This window comes from Capricornis sumatraensis, chromosome 1 (genome assembly GCF_032405125.1).
Source record: "Capricornis sumatraensis isolate serow.1 chromosome 1, serow.2, whole genome shotgun sequence".
Lineage (NCBI taxonomy): Eukaryota > Metazoa > Chordata > Mammalia > Artiodactyla > Bovidae > Capricornis > Capricornis sumatraensis.
Genome location: NC_091069.1, coordinates 60,885,925 through 60,912,514, shown reverse-complemented (window position 1 = coordinate 60,912,514; position 26,590 = coordinate 60,885,925). Strand labels below are relative to the sequence as shown.

The window sequence follows — 26,590 nt, the reverse complement described above, 5'->3', positions numbered from 1 at the left end:
ATAAAAATCATGAAATCATAGGATCAGAGGAGCTCAGGGCACTGCATGCTCTAGATATATCTTTTCAAAAATTAGGGGTTTAACTCAAACTTAAAATGTTAACAATGAAGGAATAAAGTTGCTGTTGTTGTTGTTTAGGTACTAAGTTGTGTTGTACTCTTTTGACCCCATGGACTGTAGCCTGCCAGGTCCTCTGTTCATGGGATTTCCCAGGCAAGAACACTGGAGTGGGTTGCCATTTCCTTCTCCAGGGGATCTTCCCCACTAAGGGACGGAATTGGAGTTCTCTACTTGGAAGATATTATGGAGTCAACAAGGAAAAAAGACTCCCGGACAATGAAAAACTTGTCCTTGCTGGTGTGCTCATCTGGAAGCCCACCCAGGGGGGTCTCTCTCTGCCTCCAAATGAAGTGTCACCTGGCAGCCTTCTTGGATACTGGAATGGATTGAGAGCGTGTTGAGGAGTGGCCGTCCTGACAGGAGGCCGCTTCAGATGTGAGTATAGTCCTCTGCTGCTGCTGCTGCTAAGTCGCTTCAGTTGCGTCTGACTCTGTGCGACCCCAGAGATGGCAGCCCACCAGGCTCCCCCATCCCTGGGATTCTCTAGGCAAGAATACCGGAGTGGGTTGCCATTTCCTTCTCCAATGCATGAAAGTGAAAAGTCAAAGTGAAGTCGCTCAGTCGTGTCCGGGAAAGGGCTTAACGATTTACCTCTTGTTCCACAGTTCTCAAGGTTAATGGAGAGGCCTGGAACGGGGAAGGCTGTCTTACAATCACAGAGTCATTGCATTTGTGCTGAGTAGCTAGAAGGATGTAACCAATTACTGCTTTGATTTATTGCTAATTGTGATGGTTATTTTTCTCGGAGGTTTATAACAAAGTTGAAGAAGGGCATTCGACTGTTTAGCAAACGAGCCCGGGGTCCACAGAGGTTAGAGGCGCTGCGGGCCGCTCTGCAAGGTCTATAAGGTCAGCCTGCAGCCCCTGCACTTTGGGTCTACCTCCGGGTCGCTCCACCCCAGGTTTGGCTAAGGTCCGAGCGCCCCTGTCTTCCCCCGCCCAGGGGCCCAGCTCCCCGCGGGTCCAGGACTGCTTTGGCATCTGTGCGTCCTTGGGCACAGCTCCTCGCTGGGAGCAGGCATGCAATACCCGCTTATGGAAGAAATGAGCCAGGACAGCGCGTGCATCCGTGTGCTCTCGACGCATAGCTACGGCTAGTGCACTCACTCTCCTGCAACGAGGCATCCGTTTTTCTGCAGGCAAACAGCGCGGTCCACCCTTTCCTTCCTAGTCTATCCTCACTCTACATCACTAGCACTACTTTTAAAAATAATAATAATAAACGCCTTATTTTTAAAAGGAAGACATCCTAGCCGATCAGAGGGGAAAACGCACGGAATCTGGACATCAGTGATATGTAGGGGACTAATCGTTGCCGCTGTTTCAACTAAAGAAGTCAGGAGAACAGGTAACTGTCAGAGTGAGCGGGTAAAGAACTCCAAACACCTGCCCAAATACAGCACAAACCAGCCCGGCGACCGCCTGGTGCGCTGGTACCCGGGTCTGGGGCGCACCGCCCACCACGGCGTCCACGCTTTCCCTCGCGCATGCGCACACGGAGCCCGCTGGGGCCGCCGCACTGCGCCTGCGGAGTGGGGCGGGGCGAACGCGGAGCATGCGCGCGGACCCCGCCGGCAGGAAGCGCGCGCGGGGCGGGGCGGGGCCTTCGGGCCGCCCCCGCCGCCGCGCTCGGAGTCGGGCGGCCGCAGCGCGCGGCCAGGGATGCTGAGCCAGCCGCTGCTTCGCCTAGCGTCCGCTGTCAGCCGCAGGAGGATGAAGCTGCTGCTGGGCATCGCGCTGCTCGCCTACGTGGCCTGTGAGTGCTTCGGCCATTCATTCCCGCCCGCGGCCTGCTCCCTCCCGCTCCGCGTGCGGCCGGCAGCCGAACAGCGGACCCTCGGCCCTCGGCCCCGCCGCACATCGGGCTGTGGTCCACGGCTCCCGAGCGTGCGGCGCCGCCGGGTGGGACGCGGGGCTGCGAAGGCTGTCTGCTGGCAGAGCCCCCATCGCGGCTGTCTGCTCCCAGGAAAATTACTGAGCGTTTGGCTGCTGGGAGCCCAGTGTCTCGCCCGACCCCGCCGGCCCGCGGCCGAGCCCAGGGGTCCTGGAGCCCATGGGTCTGACGCCCGGGGGTCCTGGCGCCCAAGTGTCTGTGCGCCCGGGGGGGCTCTCTGCCCCCAGGTATCTGTACCTAGGGGCGGGGGGAATCCTGGCGCCTAGGGGCGTCCCCGCGCCCAGTTGTCCGCTCCAGGGGTACTGGCGCCAAGGCGGGGGGTCACCGAGCCCAGGTCTCCGCACGCCCCAGGGGTTCCCCGAGCCTGTGTTCTGAGGGTGCGGGTCGACCCAGAGCTGAGGCGCAGCGCTGGGGCAGGGTGTCTCGTCGCCGCTCCATTTTGTGTGGTTCCCCTGTCATCACTCCGGAGGCTGCGGGACAGAGGGCAGGAGGGCACACTTTGCTGACAGGTGGTACACCCTGTGTCTTAGAGGCAGAAGCCGTCCCTTTAAAAAAAAAAAAAAACTATTGGATGGGAATGTGTTTTCCTTGATGCTATAAATATTTCCCCAAGTACCAAAATTGGACCAAGTGTGAGCTCGTTTGAATCCTAGCCACGAGGCTGATCCACGCTGAGACGAAACACCTGCTCACCGGTTGAGTTACCGAGGTCTGACTCCCGAGTTGAGGGGGGCCTCCGGACGTGGCTTCAGTTGAGCTCTAGGCAGATGCACAGTCATTGAGACCTGGCCTGTCTACAGCCCAGCGGGGGGCTGTTAGATGCAAGTGTCTGCCGAGGAGGCGGAAGATGGCTTCTGAAGTGTATGCCAGTCTTGAGTCAGGAAGCGGAGACCCCAGGGGGAAGACTGCCTCAAGTTGTGTAATTCCTGTTAGGAGTATAGTAACAATGTTCAAACTTGCTTCCAGTTTCCCCATGTGTGGTGAGTCTGTTTCTTTGTCTCATTTAAGTATCAGCAGTCCTGGGAAATAGTTCCTAGTTATTCGCATTCTAGAGGTGAATCTTTTAAGACCAAGAGAAATTAGGCAAATGATGACCACACAGGTGAGAAGCTACAAAGACCAAGAATTTGAACCCAGAAGGGCTGGGGACCTGGGACTGGAACCCAGGTCTGCCCGCAGGCTCCATGTTGATTTTGAGGCTTCTGCAGGTCAGAGGTCGTGGAATGTCATTCACCATTCTGCAGATCAGGAAATCCACCTGGGTCCTTACTTTTGTCTGCCAAGCCCTTGTCTTTGTCCCTGTGCTAGGTCCCAGGGATCCCCACGGCGTGCAGAACACCTGGGCAGTGTTTCTCAGCCTGCTGTGTGCATCGGAATCTCCTGGAGGGCTTTCCAAACACAGGCTGCTGCCTCCCAGCTCAAGCTTCTGATTCAGTAGGTCTGGGCTGTGGTCCAACTAATAGTTTCACCTCACATACTGTTGGTGTGTTCTGGGGGACCCTCCACTTGAGAACCACTGGCTTAGATGGTGAGTTGGCCACAAATTAAATTCTCACCTAAATGAGGGTGAAATTACAAACTGGTAGGAAGGAAGGGAAGGAATGCACGAGGACTCGTGACGGGGAACCTGCATGTTTTCTTGTGGAAGTGAGGCTTGAGCTGAGAAGTGAGGCATGTGTGGGAGTTAATGGGCTTCCGAGGTGGAGCTAGTGGTAATGAACCCACCTGCCACTGCTGGAGACTTGGCTTCCATCCCTGGGTCAGGAAGATTCCCTGGAGGAGGCCATGGCAACCCACTCCAGTATCCTTGCCTGGAGAATCCCATGGACAGAGGAGCCTGGCAGGCTACAGTCCATAGGGTCGCAAAGAGTGGGACGCCCTGTGGCATCCAGAGCAGGGCGTGTTCTAGGAATGCAGAGAATGGCAGGGGGTGGGGGGTGGGCGGGGAGTGGGGGGGGTTGGAGCGTAAACATGAAGTGGTGATGAGGCTGCCCTGGCTGACGGGCTGGGCATGCGGGCCTTGTGCCAGCTCACTGTATGGGTGAATTTAACTGTGAGGTTTAAGATAGGTGTGCAGGCAGTGTCTGTAATGGGCGTGGGATGGTAACTCCAAGACGCTTTATAAGAAAAGCAAGATGGCGACTCCTGACAGTGTCCAAGAGTGGTGATTTCTAGTCTTGGCTCTCCTTGTTAATGTAATAATCTTGTCTCCTTGTTTGAGAAAACTGTCCTGGCTGCCAAATGACACAGCCCTTTCTGGAAAGTCTCTCCCTGGTCGTCTCAGGCTCTCTCCCATCTTCCTCTGTTTCTTGAGCCTGTGCGGGCCCATCCTCCTCCCTGCTGGCACGTAACTCTTCAGTCTAGGGCCCAGGGCCTGAGCACGGCCAGCTTGTGCTGCCCTGGGTTCTTTGCCTGCACGTGTTTTCTCCTATGGAGTTCTAGTCCTTGTAGCCCTCAGGTCAGTGCTGGTCACTGGTTAGCGGAGCTCAGAGGCCTGATTGTCTGAGAGTCACACCAACCTGCTCCTAGGAATTCCTAGGCAGAGACTCAGCTGGAATTACCTGTAGTGTTTTTGACATGAGTACAGTTTAGAAAGTCAGATTGCCCTTGCCTGGTTTCTTGGTGTCCCCGGGCATCTCTTCCCTGCCCAGGGGCAGGTGCTTCTCTTCTCTGAACTGATGATCTTGGTGTTTGTGCCACAGCATCCTATGCTTCCTAGTTTTTCGTTTGTAGATACTGTTGTATACCTTGTGACTATTCTCTTTACTTTCCCCCCACCCGTGCTCACCCCCACATAGACTTAGTGTGATTTTGAGGAGGTCAGCATTTCATGTTTACGCGTATGACTAAATGCTGGAGGAGGAAATGATAGCCCACTCCAGTGTTCTTGCCTGGAGAGTCCTGTGGACAGAGGAGCCTGGCAGGCTACATCAATGGCTTTGCAAAGAGTCAGACACGACTGAGGGACTGAGTACAGCATCCGGTGTTCACAGTACGACTAAGTGTAATCCACTGAGCCAGGTTGTACGTCTGTCACCTTTTGTTCTTCCTGGAGCTGATGACTCTGCTGTGTTAACACACTGGACTCCAGCGCTTGTCACCCGTATCATCTCCCCCAAGATTTCCCCGAGGAGAGGCCCCTGGCCTCAGCTGCCCGGCTCTGTTGGCCTGGAGATCACTTGTCCCTTGACTTACCTCACCTGATGTCAGGGAGGAGGATTGGCAGGTGTTGGCCGTGCCTTCTCTGTCTTCACATTTAAGTGATGGGCAGGTGGTACAGAATTCTAGAAAAGGCCCCTCAAAGCCTCTCAGGCAAGTCTCCGTCCCTCCTGGGTCCAGGCTCCAGCCGGCACCCCTCTCTCTCTCTGCGACTTGATTTCTCCTGAGAGATCCTAGGTGCTCCCTTCTGCCCCGATGCCATCCTCCCACCACACACCTCGGCTTGGGCTTGGTCCCTCCTCACTCTGGTGGCCTCTCTTGGCCCGTGTGCCCAGAGTGTGTCCTTGTGAACGGTATCCCTGCGGTGGATCACTGGCCTCCTTCAGGACCACGGTGCTCACCTGCAGAGCCCCTCCCAGAGTGAGGCCTCTGTGCTGGGGCCAGGGGTGGGCGGCATGGCGGGAACCAGGGGCACCTGCCAGTCCACGGATGCTGGTGACATGTGCCAGGCACCTCCAAGCCCTCGCCACCAGGGTCCTTGCTTTGCAGTTCTGAAAACTTCTGAACTGCCCTTTGGCTACCCCCTCCCTGGAACATTCTCCCACAGGCGTGGGGTTGCCAGGTCTCATCCATTTTGTTTCTTCACATCTGTCATTTTAGACTTTTGCTCAACTTTTCGGGAACTTTGTAATCTTTATAACCGAACTCTTCCAGTGATGTAAAACATTTGTTTTTGCTATTATTTTTTGCTCATGAGACTTTTTTTTTTTTTTCCTCTTAATTTAAAAAACTAAAGCATGTGGTCTTTGTTGGTCTTCTGCTTGGTGGTCCTTGGCTCTCTTTTCTTCACATGAAGGGTCTCTTTCCTTTGGGGGGTTCCTTTTTCCTGGGAGGGATCCTGGGCCATCTGCTCCATTTGAGCGGATCCTAGGTGAGTGGAGGGCTGTCCACTGCCCCAGGCCCTCAGCTGCCTCCTTCGTTGGTGGATCACTCAGCATCCCCTAGGGGCAGTGCTAGGTTGCCTGGACATCTCAGGGGCCCCAAGGGAGAGCTGCGGGGCTGAGTGGTACCCCAGTCATCTCCCCAGCTGACAGGGGCTCGCCTGCTGCAGATCCTCCATCCTACCCTCTGCAGAGATGGGACTGGGCAGGGCTGCAGCTGGCAGGCGTCCCGTGTCCAGGTGTGCCAGGCAGGCTCCTTCCTCACCCTCCACAGGCTGCAGGCGTTTCACTCTTCCGTGCTGCTCCCAGGGCTCCTCCCCTTCTGCCTGCCTTGTCTCCCCTGTCCTTTATAAGGACACGGGTCAGTGGATGGAGGGCCCAACAGGATAATTTAGGGTTATCTTTGGTCTCAAGATGCTAAATTCCACCTGCTAAGACCCTTTTTCCAAATCAGATCCCCAGGTTCTAGGAGTTAGGTTGTGGACATGTTTTGAGGACACCATTGATTTATACCCCTCTGTTTTTTTTTTTTAATCACTGAGGACTCAGAGATTCTCCCAGTCTTTGAGCACTTCCTTGATCTGCAGATGCTCCGTGCTCATCCTGTGTTTTCCATGCCCACACCTGCAATCCGCCACTCCTCCAAGGTGCCCTACTTCCTTCCAGGGAAGAGTGTGGCCTAACACTCCGGGTCTCAGCACTGGCTGAGGTGCCCTTAGTGGATGGAGCAGCCACTCTTCCAAGGCATTCTGCTTCCTTTCAGTGGAGTGTGGACTCGAACTCAGGGTCTCAGCACTGGCTGAGGTGCCCTTAGTGGATGGAGCCAGGTACAGATTTTTTCCCACCATGAGTTTATGCTGCTACCCCCAATTTAAGTCATGACGAGGTTCTTCCTCCTCCTTCCCATCTTGCTAGTTCCTTCTTCCCACAATGAAAATCGTCTCTGACATCAGTCCAGACTCTTTTGATGCGTACCACCAGGCAAAACAGTTTCAGAATTACTGCATCATTACCAGTACCAAGAAAACTCAGAATTCCCCTGGCATTCCTTTTGTCCTTTGACTCTGTCTTGCTCAGGGTGTGCTGTTACTGTGTCGAAAACGCTCCGTGAAGAGTGTTTTTCTGTGCCTGATACAAGTCATGTTCCTTTTTGTTTGTTTGTTTGTGTTCCGTTTATTTTAGGATTTGCTTTTTTCTTTCCAGTTGTTAAAATGTATAAGCCATTTACACGGTTCAAAAGTCAGGCTGAATGAAAAGTTACGTGCAGACATGTCTTGCTGCAATTGCTGGCCCCACCCTCTTTCCCATTGTTACTAGTCCGTTTTATGCATCTTAGGTTTCTCTTTGCAAATGCAGGCATTCATCTGCGTGTGTAGAAGCACATGCTATTCATCATTCCCGGAAGGTGTCAAACCACCTGGACCATTTTGTTCTCTTCTTTCCCTGCATTGTATTTCCTGGAAAGCTCTGGCATCAGTGTATGGAGCACACCCTTGCTCTGTCTGTCATTCGCACGTACATGCCCTGAACTCTCCATGACCACCTCCTGTGCAGGACACTTTCTTTATTTCAGATGCCCTGCTCTTAGGAATAACCACTGCAGTGAGCAAGCTTGTGCCCGCTGTCCCCCAGCCATGTCCCAGAACAGCTGTGCCCACCCTCCGCCCCCCACCACACACACCATCAGAGCTTGTGGATGGCATACCAGGCAGAAATGGTCCCTTCTGCTTCAAGGGGGCTCCTTTTTCATAGGAGTGATGTTGAGCATCTTTGCAAAGCGTTAAAGGACTGTTAATACCTCTTCTTCTCAAAACTGTTCCATTTTTGCCCACTTTTCTGTTGAACTTTGTGTCGCCTTTCTCCTCGTTTTTAAGAACTCTTCATCTAGTGGGGATGTCAGCTGGCCTTTGGGAAGTGAATCACAACTGTTTTCTCACGCCTTGGGAGGAACAGAGGAAAAATATCTGAGGTCTCGGTCCCTTTGTGGCACAGGTCTCCCAGAACCCTCAGGGGTTCCCAAGCCGTAGGGGCATCTTCTGTTGTTTCTAAGGAGCCCCCTCTGATCACTCTGAATATTTGCCCAGGGGGTGACTCAGGGTGGGCCCTAGGTTGGCCTGGGATGGAGGCAGGTCACTTTCAGCCTTACCCACCCACCTCCAGGAAGGGGTTGGAGCTGAAGGTGGAGCTTTGTGGAAAATAAAAGAAACTCCTCAACAATGAGATCTGATGGCTTCCCAGTAGGTGAGGCTCAGGTTGCTCCCACCCTCCCCCCGCACCAGACCTTCTTTCCTGAGCTGTAGCCTTCACGACGAACTAGTCGTTGTAAGGAAGCTGTTTCTCTGAGTCCTTTCTAGAAAACGATCAAACCAGAGCTGGTCGGTTAGTCAGAAGCACAGATGGCCCTGGGCCTGGAGGCAGGCATCTGAAGTGGGGTGTCCTGTGGGCCTGGGCCCCTTGCCTGTGGGGTCTGTGCTCAGGGCAGGTCATTAGTGTCCACAGGGCTGGAGGGCTGGTCGGTAATGTGGAAAACCCACACTCTGGGAGTCAGCTGTGTTCTGGGAGTGGAAACAGACCTTAGCACAGTTTTCCTGTTTTCCCACATGGTTCTTAAGAATCGTCCAGGGGTCCGGCAGGATTCCTCAAAGTGACCATTGGATTTGGGGGTTGCTAACTGGCCAGTTGGGGGATTTCATTGGTCACCCTGTCCTTTGCAAGCGAGGCTCTCCCCTACCTGGATGGACAGAACCCCTCGGCTCCTCAGCAGACCTCAAGGGACCATCCTTTGAGCTCTCTCACTGCAAGCTATGGGAATTGCAGTAATGCCCGAGCCCAGAAGGTTCTTCCTAGTGTTCCCCAGCTCCATCTCTGAGCAGCTATACCCGCTCGGCATTTTAAACATGAGTCTCGTGTGACAGCAGAAATGGTTTCTAGGAGGTTTCCCTTCTGGGTTTCCCATCTCACTTAGTGACATTTTACATGTGAAGACTTTTTAAAGGAACAAATGTCATCTACAAAGCCCACAGTTTCTTGCCTTTTTAACCATTTTGTTCAAAAAACGGGAACATCTTCGGGCAAAAAAAATTTTCCCATGGGAATGTTAGTGTGGTTTTCTTAGGAAAGTCTGTGAGTCACTCAAAGGTGTTTTATCACCGGAGCTCAGACCTGCCAGTGGGGACTGCTGGGGCTACAGAGCAGAGAACTGGGGAGCCTGTTCTGAGGCTCATCCCGGAGGCCAGCCTGGGGACGGGGATAGTGCAGGGTTGGCACAGGGCCCCACAAACAGTGCCCCACATGTGGCCTGTGAAGGATGCTAGCTTACCAGCCTGCTGGGCTCCCCAGGTCACCTTCTCACCTGGGCAGCTTCCTCCTGTGTAACCACACGGGTGAATGCAGGCCTGGCCAGCTAGACACAGAAGTGGGATTTGGGGTCAGCTCTGTCCAGGTCAGGGAGCAGAAAGGCTCCCGCTCTTCTGTGTGTGATGCTGTCTGAGCCTGAGCACCTGATTCTTTCAGGGGAGCTGAGGGGGAGGTTCCCTCCTCTGATAACCTCATTTCGTAGTTGGAGAATTTTAGCAGAAGAGTATCTTCGATTTGAACCTTCTGATCTGTTTAAACAGCTCTTCCGATGCTTCTCTTGTTAAACTGACGATGCTTTGTGCCACTGTGGAGTTTATTCAGGGTGGGCAGGTGTCTGCTTCTCTGGGGCCGGGGTTGTCGGGGTTCGTGGGGTGAGCAGGGCACCACTGTCCTGGGCATGCTTAATGCTTTGATCACAAGGCAGGCAGCCTGCGTGGTTGGGGTGCAGGGTCCCCCAGAACTTCAGTCTGGAGCCAGGTGTTCTGCCCAGGTGGGCACCCTGGGCCTGTGACGTGGGTGCTGGGCACTGGGAGGAGTGTAGCCCAGATCCAGGGTTGACAGGGAATTAAAGGCTAGGTTCCTGTCTGTGCTCTGGTTCTGGTGGTTGTGCTGCATAAGTGACCACCTCAGGACCTGGTGGGATGGAGCGGCAGTGGTTCACCATGCTTACAGCTCTGTGAGGGTGGGAGTTTGAAGAGTCTGTTCTCTTTTTGGTGTTATCTGGGATGATGGCTGGGACTCAGACAGCGGGACTGAAGGGTCCACTTCCAGAGGCCCTGCAAGCAGGTCTGCCTTGACCTTCTCTTCCCATACAGGTCTTACAAAGTATTGAGTAGACTTCCCTGTGCTCTGTTTTGTATATAGGAATGTGTGTGTCAGTTCCTAGGATTTATTTTAACTGCATTCACCTATTTCACCCACTTCACCCACCTCCACCTCTGGCAACCAGTAGTCTATTCTCTGTATTTGTGAGCTTAGGTTTTTGTTGTTTGTCTTTAGATTCTACATGTAAGTGAGACCCCCTGGAGGAGGGCATGGCAGCCCTCTCCAGTATGATTGCCTGGAGAATCCCAGGAACAGAGGAGCCTGGCAGGCCACAGTCCATGGGGATGCAAAGAGTTGCACACGACTGTGCGACTTACTATGCACGCACAGAAGTGAGATCGTACATTTGTCTTTCCCGGACTTATTTCACTTAGCGCAGTGTCCTGAAGATCCACCCATGTTACTGCAGTTGTCAGGATTTCCTTCTTGTGACGGCTGAAACCTATTCCATTGCATATATTCACCACATATATTCCTTGTCCACCCTTATTTCTTGAACACTCAGGTTGCTTCCATGTCCTGGCTATTGTATAGTGCTGCGAAGAGCATGGAGTCGCATGTATCCTTTTGAATTAGTGTTTTCATTGCCTTTGGATAAATGCCCAGAATTGGAATTCCTGGGTTGTATGGTAGTCCTATATTTAATTTTTTGAGGAACCTCCATACTGTTTTCCATAGTACACCACTTTGTATTCCCATCCATGGTGAGTGAACTAGGGTTTCCTTTTCTCTACATCCTCGCCAACACTTGTTATCTCTTATCTTTTTGATAATAGTTACAGTCATACTTAATGACTTTATGATTTCATTAAATGAATGGCTATATCATATTCTCAGCTATTTGTAAGGTCAACTCAGACAACCATTTTGCCTTTTTGTGTTTCTTTTTCTTGGTGATGGTCGTAATCACTGCCTCCTGTACAGTGTCATGAACCTCTGTCCGTAGTTGTTCAGGCACTCTGTCTATCAGATCTAATCCCTTGAATCTATTAGTCACTTCCACTGTATAATCATAAGGGATTTAATTTAGGTCATACCTGAATGGTCTAGTGATTTTCTCTACTTTCTTCGATTTCAGTCTGAATTTGGCGATAAGGAGTTCATGATCTGAGCCACAGTCAGCTCCTGGTCTTGTTTTTGCTGACAGTATAGAGCTTCTCCATCTGATTTCGGTATTGACCATCTGGTGATGTCCATGTGTAGAGTCTTGTCTTGTGTTGGTGGAAGAGGGTGTTTGCTATGACCAGTGCGTTCTCTTGGCAAAACTCTGTTAGCCTTTGCCCTGCTTCATTCTGAAATACCAAGGGAACATTTCCTGCAAAGATGGGCACAATAAAGGACAGAAATGGTATGGACCTAACAGAAGCAGAAGATATTAAGAAGAGGTGGCAAGAATACACAGAAGAACTATACAAAAAAGATCTTCATGACCCAGGTAACCACAATGGTGTGATCACTCACCTAGAGCCAGACATGCTGGAGTGCAAAGTCAAGAGGGCCTTAGGAAGCATCACTATGAACAAAGCTAGTGGAGGTGATGGAATTCCAGTTGAGCTATTTCAAATCCTAAAAGATAATGCTGTGAAAATGCTGCACTCAATATGCCAGCAACTTTGGAAAACTCAGTGGTGGCCACAGGACTGGAAAAGGTCAGTTTTCATTCCAGTCCCAAAGAAAGGCAGTGCCAAAGGATGTTCAAACTACTGCACAATTGCACTCATCTCACACGCTAACAAAGTAATGCTCAAAATCCGCCAAGCCAGGCTTCAACAGTATGTGAACCGTGAACTTCCAGATGTTCAAGCTGGATTTAGAAAAGGCAGAGGAACCAGAGATCAAATTGCCAACATCCCTTGGATCATCAAAAAAGAGAGTTCCAGAAAAATATGTACTTCTGCTTTATTGACTTTGCCAAAGCCTTTGACTGTGTGGATCATAACACACTGTGGAAAATTCTTCAAGAGATGGGAATACCAGACCACCTTACCTGCCTCCTGAGAAATCTGTGTACAGGTCAAAAAACAACAGTTAGAACTGGATGTGGAACAATGGACTGGTTCCAAATTGGGAAAGGAGTATGTCAAGCCTGTATATTGTCACCCTGCTTATTTAACTTATATGCAGAGTACATCATGAGAAACACTGGACTGGATGAAGCACAAGCTGGAATCAAGATTGCTGGGAGAAATATCAATAACCTCAGATATGCAGATGACACCACCCTTATGGCAGAAACTGAAGAAGAACTAGAGTCTCTTGATGAAGGTGAAAGAGGAGAGTGAAAAAGTTGGCTTAAAACCCAACATTCAGAAAACTAAGATCACGCTATCTGGTCCCATCACTTCATGGAAAATAGTGGGGAAACAATAGAAACAGTGACAGACTTTATTTTTTTGGGCTCCAAAATCACTGCAGATGGTGACTGCAGCCATGAAATTAAAAAACGCTCTTTGGAAAAAAAGTTATGACCAACCTAGACAGCATATTAAAAAGCAGAGACATTATTGTTCCAGCAAAGTTCTGTCTATTAATCAAAGGTGTGGTTTTTCCAGTAGTCATATATGGATGTGAGAGTTGGACTATAAAGAAAACAGAGCACCAAAGAATTGATGCTTTTGAACTGTGGTCTTGGAGAAGACTCTTGCGAGTCCCTTGGACTGCAAGGAGATCAACCAGTCTGTCTTAAAGGAAATCAGTCCTGAATATTCATTGGAAGGGCTGATGTTGAAGCTGAAGCTCCAATACTTTGGCCACCTGATGTGAAGAACTGACTTATTTGAAAAGCCCCTGATGCTGGGAAAGATTGAAGGTGGGAGGAGAAGGGGACAACAGAGGATGAGATGGTTGGATGGCATCACCGACTCAATGGACATGAGTTTGAGTAAGCTCCGGGAGTTGGTGATGGACAGGGAAGCCTGGCGTGCTGCACTCATGAGGTCACAAAGAGTCATACATGACTGAGTGACTGAACTGAGATGAACTGATATCATACTTTATATGGTAGTTCTCCAATTTGTTAGATACTTTGATTTATGCCATTTTTTAAATTATAAATAAGACTGTCATTTGTGAAGATAGCTTTCTTGTGTGTATACTTATTTCCTGAGGATAATACTCAAAAGTAAGGTTACATGGTCCAAAAGTGTGTGTGTGTGTATTTTTGTTTTTTTTAGTGAATAGTGAAAAATATATGCTGTGTGCTCAGTCGCTCAGTCGTGTCTGACTCTTTGCAACACCATGGGCTGTAGGCTTCTCTGTCCATTGAATATTCCAGGTAAGAATATACTGGAGTGGGTTGCCGTGCCCTCCTCCAGGGGATCTTCCTGACTCAGGGATCAAACCCAGGTCTCCCGCGCTGCAGGTGGGTTCTTTACCAGATCTGAGCCACCAGGGAAGCCCAAATAGTGAATATAGTTCAGCTCCATTTTAAAATCCTCCCATTTCATGCTTACTTGCCACTTTTTAGTTATTTATTGCTGATCTTTTGCTATCATAGTTTCTTCTGTTTGAACAAGGGCTGTGCTTTTATGCTTTCAACACTCCTTTGTTAACAGTGGGAATTTCTTGTCGGGGGGTGTGATCTGGGGATTGTGATTTTGGACCCTGAGAGCTATCCAGTGAACATGTTATCCCTGCTGTGTACCTGAAGATGCAGTGAGAACATGCCTGGGGTCACCCCTCACCTCGCCCCCCGCCCAAACTCACAGAATCGCCAGTTCTGGACTCCAGGGTGTGTGTGTTTGCTCTGTGCCTCTCCCGGCACCTGGTCCCTGAAGGTGGGCAGCACTGGGGGAGCGGCCATATGGGGCCTGCGTCGGGATGTGGACAGAGCAGGAGCCACACCATGCTCTGTGAAGGTTTCTTTGCGAAGTAACCCTCTGACTGGGAGCTTCAAGTGGATGTCACGGTCTCCTGTGTCGGTGGTCACCCCTGGTGAAATATTTATAACTGGTTCACAGTTATTCAGGTGTCTGTCATCCAGGAGGTAGCCCTGCAGGGGAAACTGATGTAGGGGAGATGAGTGAGGGCCAACCACAGAGTCAGGCCGCGTGTAGCGTCTCTGGGTCTCATTGACGTTTGATGGAATCGGTGGACTGAGCCCTGGCATCTCTTTTATTCACGTGATTCATTAACTTCTGTGACTGGCTCATCCCCAAAGGCTGGACATACTGTGTATCACAATGCCTGCCCTGGGTCTTCCCTGCTGGTCCAGTGGTTGGGACTTCGCCTTCCAATGCAGGGGGTGTGGGTTTGATCCCTGGTCAGGGAGCTAGGATCCCACATGGCTTGTGGCCAAAAAAACAAAACAAAACCATTATTATAACATTCAAATTTCAAAAAGACTTTAAAAATGGTCCAGATACCCCTTCCCCCCAAAATAAGAACTATTAAAAAACCAAAAAAAACATGTGCACCATTGCACTCCAGATCCCAAAATGTTATTCTAAATTAGGAGATATATAGGATCATCTTCCCACTTAAGTTTAGTAGGGCTTATTATTTTAAAAGTGTGCATTTTACTGTTTTCCTGAGCTATAGTTTTCTTAGTGTACTTTAAGATATAGGTTAAAAATTAATGTTGTATTAGTTGGAGTCCTTGAATGTTGCAAACTTAAATATTGACTTTTCCTTTTTCTTTCTCTTACAGCTGTTTGGGGCAACTTGATTAACATGAGGTAATTGATTTTTAATAACTTGACTGTTCTGTTTGGGCTGAAATGACACACCACTGTCACACACATAGCTCGGTGGCACAGGCCGATTTGAGGACAGTGTAAAAGTGGAACTGAGCTCCTCGATGCTCACACACCCGTGTGCATCTCCCTCCTGGATGCTCCGGAGGACGCAGCGAATGTTCATGTTGCCCCAGGTCAGCCCAGATGAGAAGAGGGGTCTCTGGGCAGCAGTGGTGGCTCCTTGGTATTGTCCACACCCGTCCTCCTGGCTTTCGGGCTCCTGAGATGTAAATGGCATTTCTGGGTGGTTAGACTGAGTGCTGGAGTGCCTTTCCTAAGCCCATTAGGGAAACCGAGACCGCCCATAGCCCGAAGAGCAGACCAGTGGATGCTGAGACCACCTTCCATCACGAAGGAGAAGAGGCCCGAGGACCTTCCACTCTGGGTGGGCATCGTTTGTGCTGCTCAACAGAGAACGAGGGTCCCTTGTAAAAGTCAAATCCTGTGTCAACTGTTGTTTCTTAAAAAAGACCAGTCAAAGTAATAGGCATTCACTGTAAAACCAGATTTGGTGCCATGAGTACAACTTCACATTTAAAGACCATCCGTCTCCACTTCGTATTTCTTGTGTGACAGTCAAAGAACAGCAGTCACATTGTGGTGACAGCGGGGGCTGCAGGGCTGTGGGGAGGGTAGCTCTGCCCCACCTGCGTGGCATGCCCAGTGGGGTTTGCAGGGCGGGTGGGGCTGCGGGGACCGACTCCTCCCCCTTGGCTGGTGTGTGTCTGCCAACAGAGGCCTGTGTGTGTGGCTGGAGGGCTGCTCAGGTCCCATTAAAGGAGCTCAGTCTTTTCAGTTGGAAAAATTCCACTTTGCCTTAAATCCCAGGACAGCCCAGCAGGAACTTGCGCTCCTGCAGACACACTTCCTGCCTCTGATTTAAAATCGCACATTGGGCATCACAGGAAAGTGCGGCGATCTTAGTTTAGCAGAAACCCCCTGGAGGTGGCTGCGATCCCTGGAGCCCCGGCCCCCCAGTTGTCCGGTCCCCTGGCCTCCCCTCGGGGTGGGGCTGGGCTGAGCTGATGGCTTGGGAGGAGGCGATGCTCTGCACTGGTGTGCTGCATGCTGCGGTGATTTGTTCAGAAGTAGACCTCGCGGCCGCAGAGCCTTTCTGTCTGTCTCAGTCTTGCAGTGTTCTACTCAACAGGTCCATCCAGGAAAACGGGGAGCTCAGAATTGAGAGCAGGATTGAAGAGGTGAGTCTCCTCTCTGTTTTGTTCCCACTCTCTGCCGTCTCTCCACTTAGTTCCTTTGTCTGTGCCGGTACCTTTATTGTGGCCACATCATGCCAACCGTGATCCCCTACCTTATTTAAGAGGAGACTTGCTGTCTGTGAGGCTGTGGATGCACCTCTGTGTCAGCTTTGCCCATTTATAATGGTGCGACATGTTAAATTCTGCCCCACAGGCAAGATGGGTTCACGCTTTTATGTGACTTTTCAGGAGAGCCTTTCCAGGGTTCCGAAGAGAAAGGGCAGTGAGGATCTTTACCTGGATGGAGACAGGGGTCTGCCTCTGCTCGCCTGAGCCGGTGTAGATGGAAATATGGCTGGGCTCAGATGCCAGGACCCTGGGAGCTCACAGGGCAGCGGGGACACACGGGTCGGGGGGGTCTTGACCAGAGCCGGGAAGTCTGGCCTGCTCCACACCTTCTGTTTAGAACAATTGCTTGTGTTTTAGTCCAGTGTCTGTGTAGACAGACTGTTATAACACGGACTTGGTGGGGGGGTCACTCACTGGGATTGGGAGCCACGTGCTGGTCGTTCCACGCAGCCCCAGCCCTGACATGTGGGTGCGGTGGACACACAGCCTGCAGTGGACGTGTGTGCTGGGCTGACAGCAGGTGACACGCAGGCAGCTCTTGGCGGTTCTCTGTCTCACATGAAGAGAGGCAGGGGTGGAGATTCACCTGCTTTTGTGAGCCTGCACCACATCGAACAATGCCCGTGTGGTCTGGAAGGAAGAAGGTGAATTTCCTCAGAGTTCAGGCATCTCTGGAGTCAGAGATTCCAGCATGCAGTTCAGCATCTTGGTTCTGGAATTGTGACTTAGGGGCTCTGACTTAATTTCAAGCTGGAGGTGGATCGTAGAAGTAATTGGAAATCGGTTTTGTGTCATGTCCCATCCTCCTGGAACATCAGAGTGGGTGGAAGTGCTGGAGGACTGTGTTTCTGCTTCAAAACTGATTCTGGTTATTTTTGTTTCAGATCATTGAACCACTAAGGGAGAAAATCAGAGATTTGGAAAAGAGGTATGTGTACCTGTTTTTTGTGGTTTAATCTTTCTTGCCACCATTTGGTGCTGAAGTTATACTGCCTATAACATTTCAGTGGATGGGATTCAGAAATTCTGCCTTTGACAGGACTGCCATAGTTTGAGCAATTTTAATTGAAGCTTTAAAATAAACAGTTTAAGAAGAAACCCACCACAAGTTTTAGGTTGGCGGAAAGAGAAAAAAATCTGCCCACCAGTGATCATTTTCACATTAACTTTTTTGAAAAGAAAGTGAATCATTTGGGTAACTTTTCTAAGACAGTGGCTTTGCACACAGGATCTCTTGAAATATGAGAATTGCGTGACTCCTTTCGGTGCCACACGTATGACCATCGTCCTGAAGAATTTTCTGGTAACTCGTTCCTGTCAAACAGGAGAGTCACCTGTAACGTGGGGCTACTTCCCTGGTGACTCATCCTGAAGAGTTCTGTCCCCCAGGTAGTTGAGCCAGGCAGGTGGCCTCTGGCTGACCAGGTTGCTGGTGGAGTTAGGAAGGCAGATGTGGATGTGACCTTGTGCTGGAAACCGACGGAGCTCTGTCTCGTTTCATGTTTCCTGACTTTGTGTTAGGGATGTCCACGCAGCCATCCTGACCGTGGCAGCATAAGAACGGCCCTGAAGGGAACATGAACTCATTAAGTGGGGGCCCTGGGCCCACAAGAAGGAAGGATGCATTTGAGAGGTCAGGGCCCGTTTACACAGAAGACTCGGGGATCAGTGCTGTCTCAGGAGCCTGGGTTGTGGACTCTCTGGACCTTTTTTTTTTTTTAAGAAAAGAGTACTGACCCCCTGGGCCGTACTCCCTGAAATTATGATGTAACTGAGCGTGCAGACTGGGCTTTGGGGATTTGCAAATTTCTCCAAGTCGTTCTCATATGCAGGCAAGTTTGATTTCTTTTTTAAATTTCCCTGAAGTATAGTTGATCCACAGTGTTGTGACTCTGCAGTCTTTCTGTCTTCTTGATCACATGCCCTAATAACTTGGTTACGTGCTTGATTCCATTTCCCCATCTTTTAATATTCTTTGGATAGATAGCAGGTAATAAAGCTAATTAGGGCTTCCCTGGTAGCTCAAACGATAAAGAATCCATCTACAGTGCAGAAGACCTGGGTTCAATCCCTGGGTCGATAAGATACCCTGGAGAAGGAAATGGCAACCCACTCCAATATTTTTGCCATGGACAGAGGTGTCTGTGCAGCTGTAAAGAGTCAACAGCTGAGCAACTAACACTTTCACTTTCAATGCTAATTAAAATTCTAGGGACTTGCCTGGTGGTCCAGTGGTTAAGACTCAGAGCTTCTGCTGCAGGAGACATGGGTGTGATCCCTGGTTGAAGAACTAAGATCCCACATGCTATGCAGCATGGCCAAAAACATAAAACCTTTGATTAAAAAAAGAAAAAACTTCTAAGTACTGAGGCTGTGCTAATAAACAGGAAGGTTCGAGTCTGAAATAGGGTAAGTAGTGACTGCAGGATTGATTTGGGGGTGAAGGAAGGTCCATTATTACTGAATTCACAACTCCTCCTGTCTTCTCGCTGCTTCTCACTCAGAAACATAGGCTCTGGTGGGCGGGCTCCCACGTCTGCCCTGTGGCCAGTGTGTCCCCAGGACAGAGCGTGGCCTAGAATAGGTGCTCAGGAGAAGGTGCTTGAATACACAGATACGTGGCTGAGCCAACACCTGAGCAGAGTTTTAAAGGGGCTCCAGGCTTAGAAGAAGCCCATGCCTTGCCCTTGCCCTGCCCACCCAGCATGGGGCCCCGGGCCTGGCCACCTTGGTCACCCAGCTCTGTCACTGTGGCCTGGGCGGGCCATTGCTTGGCTCCTGGACCTCTGTGCCCTGGGTCCTCAAAGCAAGAAATGAGGGCAGTGAGATCATTTTTTCAAAGTTTAGTAACACAGTCACACATGTGGGGTCTGAAACTCAGTCGCTACACATGGAAGAGAAGCGAGGCGCGAAACCCAGCTAGTGTCGTTTTTTCGTGTTTTATAAACCAGAGGCGTAGCACACAGTCTTTGAAGCAGTTTTCTTTTAAGTGTATTTCCTGCAAGAAAATGTTTGCTGTTTCTGCCTGGGTTAAATTGTTGCTCAGTTCTGTCCGACTCTTTGTAACCCCCATGGACTGTAGCCCACCAGGCTTATCTGTCCATGGGATTCTCCAGGCAAGAATACTGGAGTAGGTTGCTGTTTCCTCATCTAGGACATCTTCCAAGCCCAGGGATCGAACCCACATCTTCTGTGTCTCCTGCATTGGCAGGATTTGAAATTTGTTTACAGCTGAGCCACCAAGGAAGCCCCATGTATAGATAGCATATCTAATTCTATGTTAAGCTTTTGCTCAGGTACTGTTCTAAGCTCATCACTTGGATGAACGTGGATTTCAGTGTCCACATTTGGGCCCCACCCCTGCCTCACCCCACTGTTCCTCCCGCCCCTTCTGTCCCAAGTGCAGCCCTGGTCCGCTCCCGGTGACACTGTCTATAAACACTGCAGGGGATGAACCTCAGTGGGTGAGGGAAGGGAGGCGCCAGGAGGATTGGGAGAAGGCGCAGACTGGCAGGCCTGGGAGGTGGGACGGAGCCGGGTCAGCTGTGCGTGAAGCCGCTGGGAGCTCAGACTGGGACTTGAGCCCGGGGTGTGGGGTCCTCACACACAGGAGGGGGCCGGGCAGGTGTGAGGTGCCCTGGCCAGTGCCGGGCTTTGCTCTGCTGTCCTCCCACCTCCACTGCATCAAGCAGTTACATGGCAGCCAGAGCTCAGGCGGCCTGTGGGTGCCCCTGGCTCCACGGAGCAGGGAGTCCCCGTGTGCCTGGAGCACCTGGGGGGCCTTTCTCCAGGAGGGGGAGTAGGAGTCACAGAACTAACAGTGAGTGTGGAATTCTCATCCACCCCCTGGACATCTCCCACTTGTCTGCCTGTGTTTGATGTTTGCAAAGGGAACTGACATCTGGAGAGTCTGGAAGTGCTTATGGGGGAATCATGTGCCTGATCAGAGGACCCCCACCCCCCCATGCCCAGCTCCCAGCCCCGGTGTCTGTCCGAGGACCTGTCCTGCTCTGTCCAATTCCACCAGCACAGAGAGGATGTGTTCCATATCTTGGGTGTGCTGGGGAGGTGGACAGGATGGAGACTGGGCCCCTGCCCAGCATCTCTCCAATTAAAATAATGACTCCAGAGCTGGTCTCTCCACATTTCTTTAAAGCACTTTTGTTTCTGACCGAGTCACTTTAAGGGGATATTTCCAATCTGCATTTATCGAGTCTCACTTGATACTTGTGTGCTGTTTGTGCTGTACAGGTCCTGGGACATCCATATGGGTTGGGGGACCGGTAGTGCCTTCACAGGGGTGGGAGGCATTGAAAGAAGACGAGACTCAAGACCAGATCAGATGGACTCCGGGGGGTGGGAAGGACTGATTCCCAGTCACTTTGTCCCGGGACCTCTGGGCAGGGGAGGCTGGAATCGTGAAGCTGCCCAGTCAGGGGATAGGCAGACAGAGTTGTGGTCAGCACCTTCCTCTCTTACTCTCAGAGGCATAGTTGGCCGGATCGGGTCTATGACCCCACACAGCCGGCATCTCCCTCCCCGGCCCGGGCCCAGCATCTCAATGCCATGATCTCTGGTTTGTGTTTAGCTCTGGCTGCCAGTGGCTGATCCATCCTTCAATTTTCCCCGCCCAGGGATAACATCTCTTGTCACACCTGTTGATCCTAGGCAGGGAGCAGGTTCATCTTGAACTCAAGTTAGCCAGTGAGAGCTTGGTTCCTTCAGCACTTATTTGGAAAGGAGAGGGGACCAAACAGTAGCAGCTCTCACGTCCATGTTTGTTTTGGGGCCAGGTGGAGAAAAGACTCACATAGATGTTTGACTTTTTCTTTTATAACCTCTTTATGCTCTACAGCTTCACCCAGAAATACCCGCCAGTAAAATTTTTATCAGAAAAGGACCGTAAAAGAATTTTGGTAAGTTTACACATCTGATTTATGTTGGTGATATCAAGGAATTTGCTTTTTAAATGGAAATGTAATTTGCAGCCCATAAAAGTCACTGGTACAGTTCAGTGATTTATGGTTTGTTCACATCCTGATTTCAGAGAAACTCCATGCCCATCAGCAGTCATCTCCTAACCCAGCCCCCTGTCCCCAAAGCTCCTAGCAAACATGGGAATGAGTTTCTGTCTCTATGGATTTGTCTGTTTTGTGTATTTCAAATGTTGTAATATGTGGTCTTTTTCTTAAGCTGAGTAATGTTTTTGGGGTTCATCCATGCTGCAGATAGTCCAGGCTCCATTCCTCTTTCTGGCTGAATAGTATTCCATCATGAGACTGGGCCACATTTTGGTTATCCAGTCATCATTTGATGGGCATTTAGGGTGGTTTCTGCTTTGAGGTTACTGTGAACATAAGATAAAGGCTCTGTGGACATAGCTTTCTTGTTCCTCTAGGCATATATACACCTGGGAAAGGATTTACCAGGTCATGTGGTGACCCTGTGTTTAACTTTTTGAAGAAATGTGAAACGGTTCCCAGAACAGTGGTCTTAAAAAACCTTTTCTGGTTCACAGACCACCTTGATGAATATGTCGGGGGCTTTTCCGGCTAGTGGTTGCCTTGTTAAACATGAACACAAATTCACCGCATGAACCACAAATTCAACCCCATGTGGGTGTTGTGTAGGAAAGTGTGTTCCCAGAGACTGGCACCTTTGCGTTTTGAGCGGGTGCCAGCTGTGTTGAGATGTGATATGCCCTGAGGTGTATATTTTGTTAGTTCTAGCATGTCCACAGTCATGCAGCCATCACCAGCTTCCGAACATCTTGTCCCCAAAGACACCCCAAGCTTATGAGCAGTCACTCCCCGTTCCCCCAGCCCTGCCACCCCGAGGCAACCATGGGGTTACTTTCTGTCTGTGGACATGGGTCAACTCTGGGTGCTTGTACAGGTGGAATAATGCACAATTTGGCCTTTTGTGACTGACTTCTTTCACTTAGTGATTTTTAAAGATTTATTCATGTTGCAGTGGGCTTCTGAGGTGGCTCAGTTTTAAAGACTCTGCCTGCCAGTGCAGGAGACACAGGTTCAATCCCCCGGTTGATTGAAAAGATCCCCTGGAGAAGGAAATGGCAACCCAGTGTTCTTGTCTCGGAAATCCCATGGGCAGAGGAGCATGGTGGGCTACAGCCCTTGGGGCTGCAAAGAGTCAGACACGACGGAGCACCTGCGGACATTGCAGCATTTATCTGTGCGTCATATCTTTTTATTACAAGTAATATTTCATTGTATGGAGAGGCCACACTTTATCCATTTATCCTATGAGTCACATGGCAGCTCTGTTTAACCTTTAGAGGAACTGCCAGACCTTTTTGTGAAGTGACTGCACCATTTCACATCCCATTACAGACTTCAGTGTGTGCGGGGTCCATCTTTCCTTGCCCCTGCCAGCGTTTGTCATCATATGTCTCTGTCGGTAGCCCTCCTCATGGTGTCACGTGGTGTCTAATTGTGTGTCTGTTTCAGATAATGTCTCTCCATTTATTTATATTGGCTCTCTGTGCAGCGCGCAAGATCTTAGTTCCCCACCCAGAAATCAATCCGGGGCCCCTTGCATTGGGAGCGCAGTCTGAACCACCACACCACCAGGGCCGTCCTCTCATTGTGGTTCTGATTTGAGTTTCTCAGTGGCTGATGATGTCAAGTGTCTTTTAATGGGCCTGTTGGCCATTTCTTCTATCTCCATGGAGAAATGTCTTTTCAGACCCGTAGCCCATTTTAAAGTTGGATTCTTTTTCTTTTCATTTTTGTGTTACAAGAGTTCTTTATCCTAGATACAAGTTTCTTGTCAGATACATGATATGCAGATATCTTGTTTTTGCCATTCTGTTTGTTGTCTTTTGCTGATGGTATTCTTCAAAGCTCAAAAGGTTTAAATATTGATGAAGTTTATTTTTTCTTTTGTTCCTTGTGCTTTGATGTCACATTGAAGCAGACATAGTCTAATCCAAGGTCACTGATTTGCCATGTTTTTTGCTAAGAGTTTTATAGGTTTAGTTCTTACATTTAGGTATTTTGTGTTCATTTTTATATGTGGATTTAGATAAGGGTCTCCCATCCTTTTGCATCTGACTGCCCAGTGGTCCAGTACCCGATAAATTGTCTTGCCACCCTTATAAAAAATGAACTGTCCATAAACCCGAATGTTTATTTCTGAACTCTCAATTCTGTCCATTGACTGATGTCTGTCTTTGTGCCAGGACCACACGGTCTTGATTACTGTAGCTTTGTAGTAAGTTTTAAAATTGGGAGTTGTGAGTTCTTCAACTTTGTTCTTCTTTTTCAAGATAGTTTTGACTGTTCTGGACCCCTTACAGTTTCTTGTGAATTCTAAGATCAGCCTGTCATTTTCCACAAAGAAGCTGGCTGAGATTCTGATAGAGGTGAATTGAATCTGTAGGTCAGTTTGGGACATATAGCCATGTTAATAGTGTTCTAGTTCTTGAACACGGGGTGTCTTTATATTTATTTAGGTCTTCATTACTTTCTTTTAATTTTTTCTTTTGTAGTTTTCAGAATATAAATTTTGTACTTCCTTCATTGAATTTATTCTAAAGTGTCTTATCCTTTTTGATGCTAGTATAAATTGAATTGTCAGTTTCATTTTTGTATTATGTATTCTCTTGTTGCTTTCCTGGTGGCTCAGTGGTGAAAAATCCACCTGTCATGCAGGGACGTGGATTCCATTCCTGGGTCGGAAAGATTCCATGGAAAAAGAAATGGCAATTCACTCCAGTTTTTGCATGGAAAAGCCCATGGACAGAGAAGCCTGGTAGGCTACAGTCCATTGGTTTACAAAGAGTTGGACACAACTTAGTGACTAAAGAAACCAAAAAAGAAATTCTCTTAGTAAATAGAAACACAATTAATTTTTGTATTTTCTTAATGTCTTGCAGCCATGCTGAATTCACTGATGAGTTCTAATAGTTTTAAGTGGATTCCTTAGTATTTTCATGCAGGTCATGTTACCTGTAAATACAGGTGGTTTAGCTTCCGCCTTTTCAGTATAGATGCATTGTATTGCACTCTCTTGCCTAATTGTCCTTGCTGGAATCTCTAACACTTGATCCTGAATACAAGTGAGAAGAACAGACCTCCTTGTCTTGTTCCTGATCTCAGGGGAGAGGTTTCAGCCTTTCACCATTGAATATGGTGTTACCTGTGGGTTTTCAGAGGTGCCTTTATCAGACTAAGGCATTTCCCATCTCTTCCTAGTTTATTCATTTTGCAACCCATCTTGCATACCCAGGATAAATCTCAGCTGATTACCATGTATAATCCTTTTTCATATCTTGCTGGATTTGATTTGCTAGTATTTTGATAATTCTTATGTCTATGTTTACAAGAGCTATTGGTCTGTAACTTCACTTTCTTGTGATGTCTCTTCCTAGTTTTTGTCTCAGAGGTGTAATGGCCTTGTATAAGTGGAGTAGTGTTTCTTCCTCTTCTACTTTTTGGGAAGACTTTGTGTAGATTTCATGTTAAATTTACCTTTGGACAACATGGGTTTGAGCTGCACTGGTGGATTTTTTTTTCAGTAGATACACAGTACAGTACTTGACTTACCAGGTGGCTCAGGGGTAAAGAATCCACCAGCCAATGTAGGAGATATGGGTTTGATTCCTGAGTCAGGAAGATCCCTTGGAGAAGGAAATGGGCAACCCACCTCAGTATTCTTGCCTGGGAAACCCCATGGACAGAGGAGCCTGGTGGGCTATAGTCCATGGGGCTGGCAAAAGAGTTGGGCACAACTTAGTGACTAAACAACAAATATAAGACTGTAGCCTTATATTTCATTCCCTTATCCTCAGAGAACATGCTTTGTATGATTTGAATCCCTTTAAATTTATTGAGGCTTGTTTAGTGGCCTAGAATATGGTCTGTCTTGGAGAATATTTCCTGTTCTCTTAACAACTTGACCAGAGATGTATTAATATGCCTTTTGTTACCCAAATGGTATTGATCTGAGATGTATCAATATTCACTTATATAACAAATTACTGACACAGGTGTTGGTTTCTACAGAGATCCCCTGGTCAATAATGTGTTAGAAGAACTGTATTACACTGCTGTTGAATGGAGTGTTGCAGAGGCATCTGGCACGTCCCGCGGGCTTGTTGTGCTTTTCAAGTGTTTATTTCCTTCATTTCTGCTGCGTAGTTCTGTGCAGTGTTGAGAATGAGATGTTGATGTTTCCGGTCATTGAATTCTCTGTTTCTCTCCAGCTCTTTCAGCTCTGCTTTACATATTTTGTATCTCTGTTGTTAGGTGTGTAAATGTTTATACCTATTGTATTCACTTGATAGATTGACTCTTTTATCCTTACACAGTGCCCCCTCTTTGTCTGTGAACATTTTTTGTTCTAACTTTATTTGTCTGGTAGCATTACAGCCACTCCCTCTTTCTTATTGCTATTTCTGTGATACTGTATTTTACATTTTTACGTTCAGTGTGTTACACCTTTGAGTCTCCAGTGACCCCTTTAGACCGTGTGTGCTGCTGCTGCTCACTTGCTGGTTGTATCCAACTCTTTGTGACCCCATGGACTGTAGTCCGCCAGGCTTCTCTGTCCATGGGATTTCCCAGGCAAGAGTACTGGCATGGGTTGCCATTTCTTTACAGAATGTTAATCTTTTTATCACCAAGTCCACTTTGCTTTTTTTGTTCCTGTGGATTTGAATTAACTTTGGCGTCATTTCTTTACTGCAAACGACTTTGCTCTCACCTACCTTCTTTGTTTTATTGTTGTCAAATATGTTTCTATATTTTATAAGGATAAATAGCACAGTTTTTTAAGGATAATACATTTTTTATAGGGATACATAATACAATTATATACATATTGTTTTCAACTGGCTTTTTCTTTTTTGTTGTAGTGCTAAAACATATAAAATTTTTATTTTAACCAGTAAGTGTTTAGTTCTTTGGCCATAAGTGTGTCCACAATGCTGTGCCAAGTAGTTTGGTGTTAAATTGAAAGTATTTCAGAAGAGAAGAAAAAAATGCAATTGTATTACCTTTTATAGTTAGTTGCTCAGTTACTTTGCTCTCCCCCTGCTTTCTAGAATCGTTTGCCTTCAGCCTGAAGAATTTAGTGTTTCTTGTATGGCAGGTCTGCTAGCAATGAAGTCACTCGTTTCTTACTTATTTTTTTTTTTATCTCTAGAAGTCATCTTTGGTGTTTGTAAGTCTTGGCTGCAGTTTCTCTCTACTGCTTCCTCTGTCATTT

The 26,590-nt window shown here is 48.8% G+C and overlaps 1 protein-coding gene across 6 annotated transcripts in view; it reads left to right on the top strand.

Annotated features, from left to right (window-relative positions):
* The first annotated feature begins 1,769 nt into the window (after positions 1-1,769).
* Positions 1,770-26,590, top strand: part of UXS1 (UDP-glucuronate decarboxylase 1) — a 56,727-nt gene continuing 31,906 nt past the window's right edge. For 3 of the 6 annotated variants that reach the window (XM_068964180.1, XM_068964188.1, XM_068964152.1), the window contains exons 1-5: positions 1,770-1,876; positions 14,945-14,972; positions 16,183-16,231; positions 17,242-17,285; positions 21,213-21,273. In XM_068964180.1, the coding sequence (XP_068820281.1) occupies positions 1,783-1,876; positions 14,945-14,972; positions 16,183-16,231; positions 17,242-17,285; positions 21,213-21,273 (276 nt within the window). In that variant the 5' untranslated portion in view covers positions 1,770-1,782. Of the gene's footprint in view, positions 1,877-14,944; positions 14,973-16,167; positions 16,232-17,241; positions 17,286-21,212; positions 21,274-26,590 lie in introns of all 6 variants that reach the window. The other 3 variants (XM_068964160.1, XM_068964169.1, XM_068964143.1) reach the window with 1 other exon arrangement.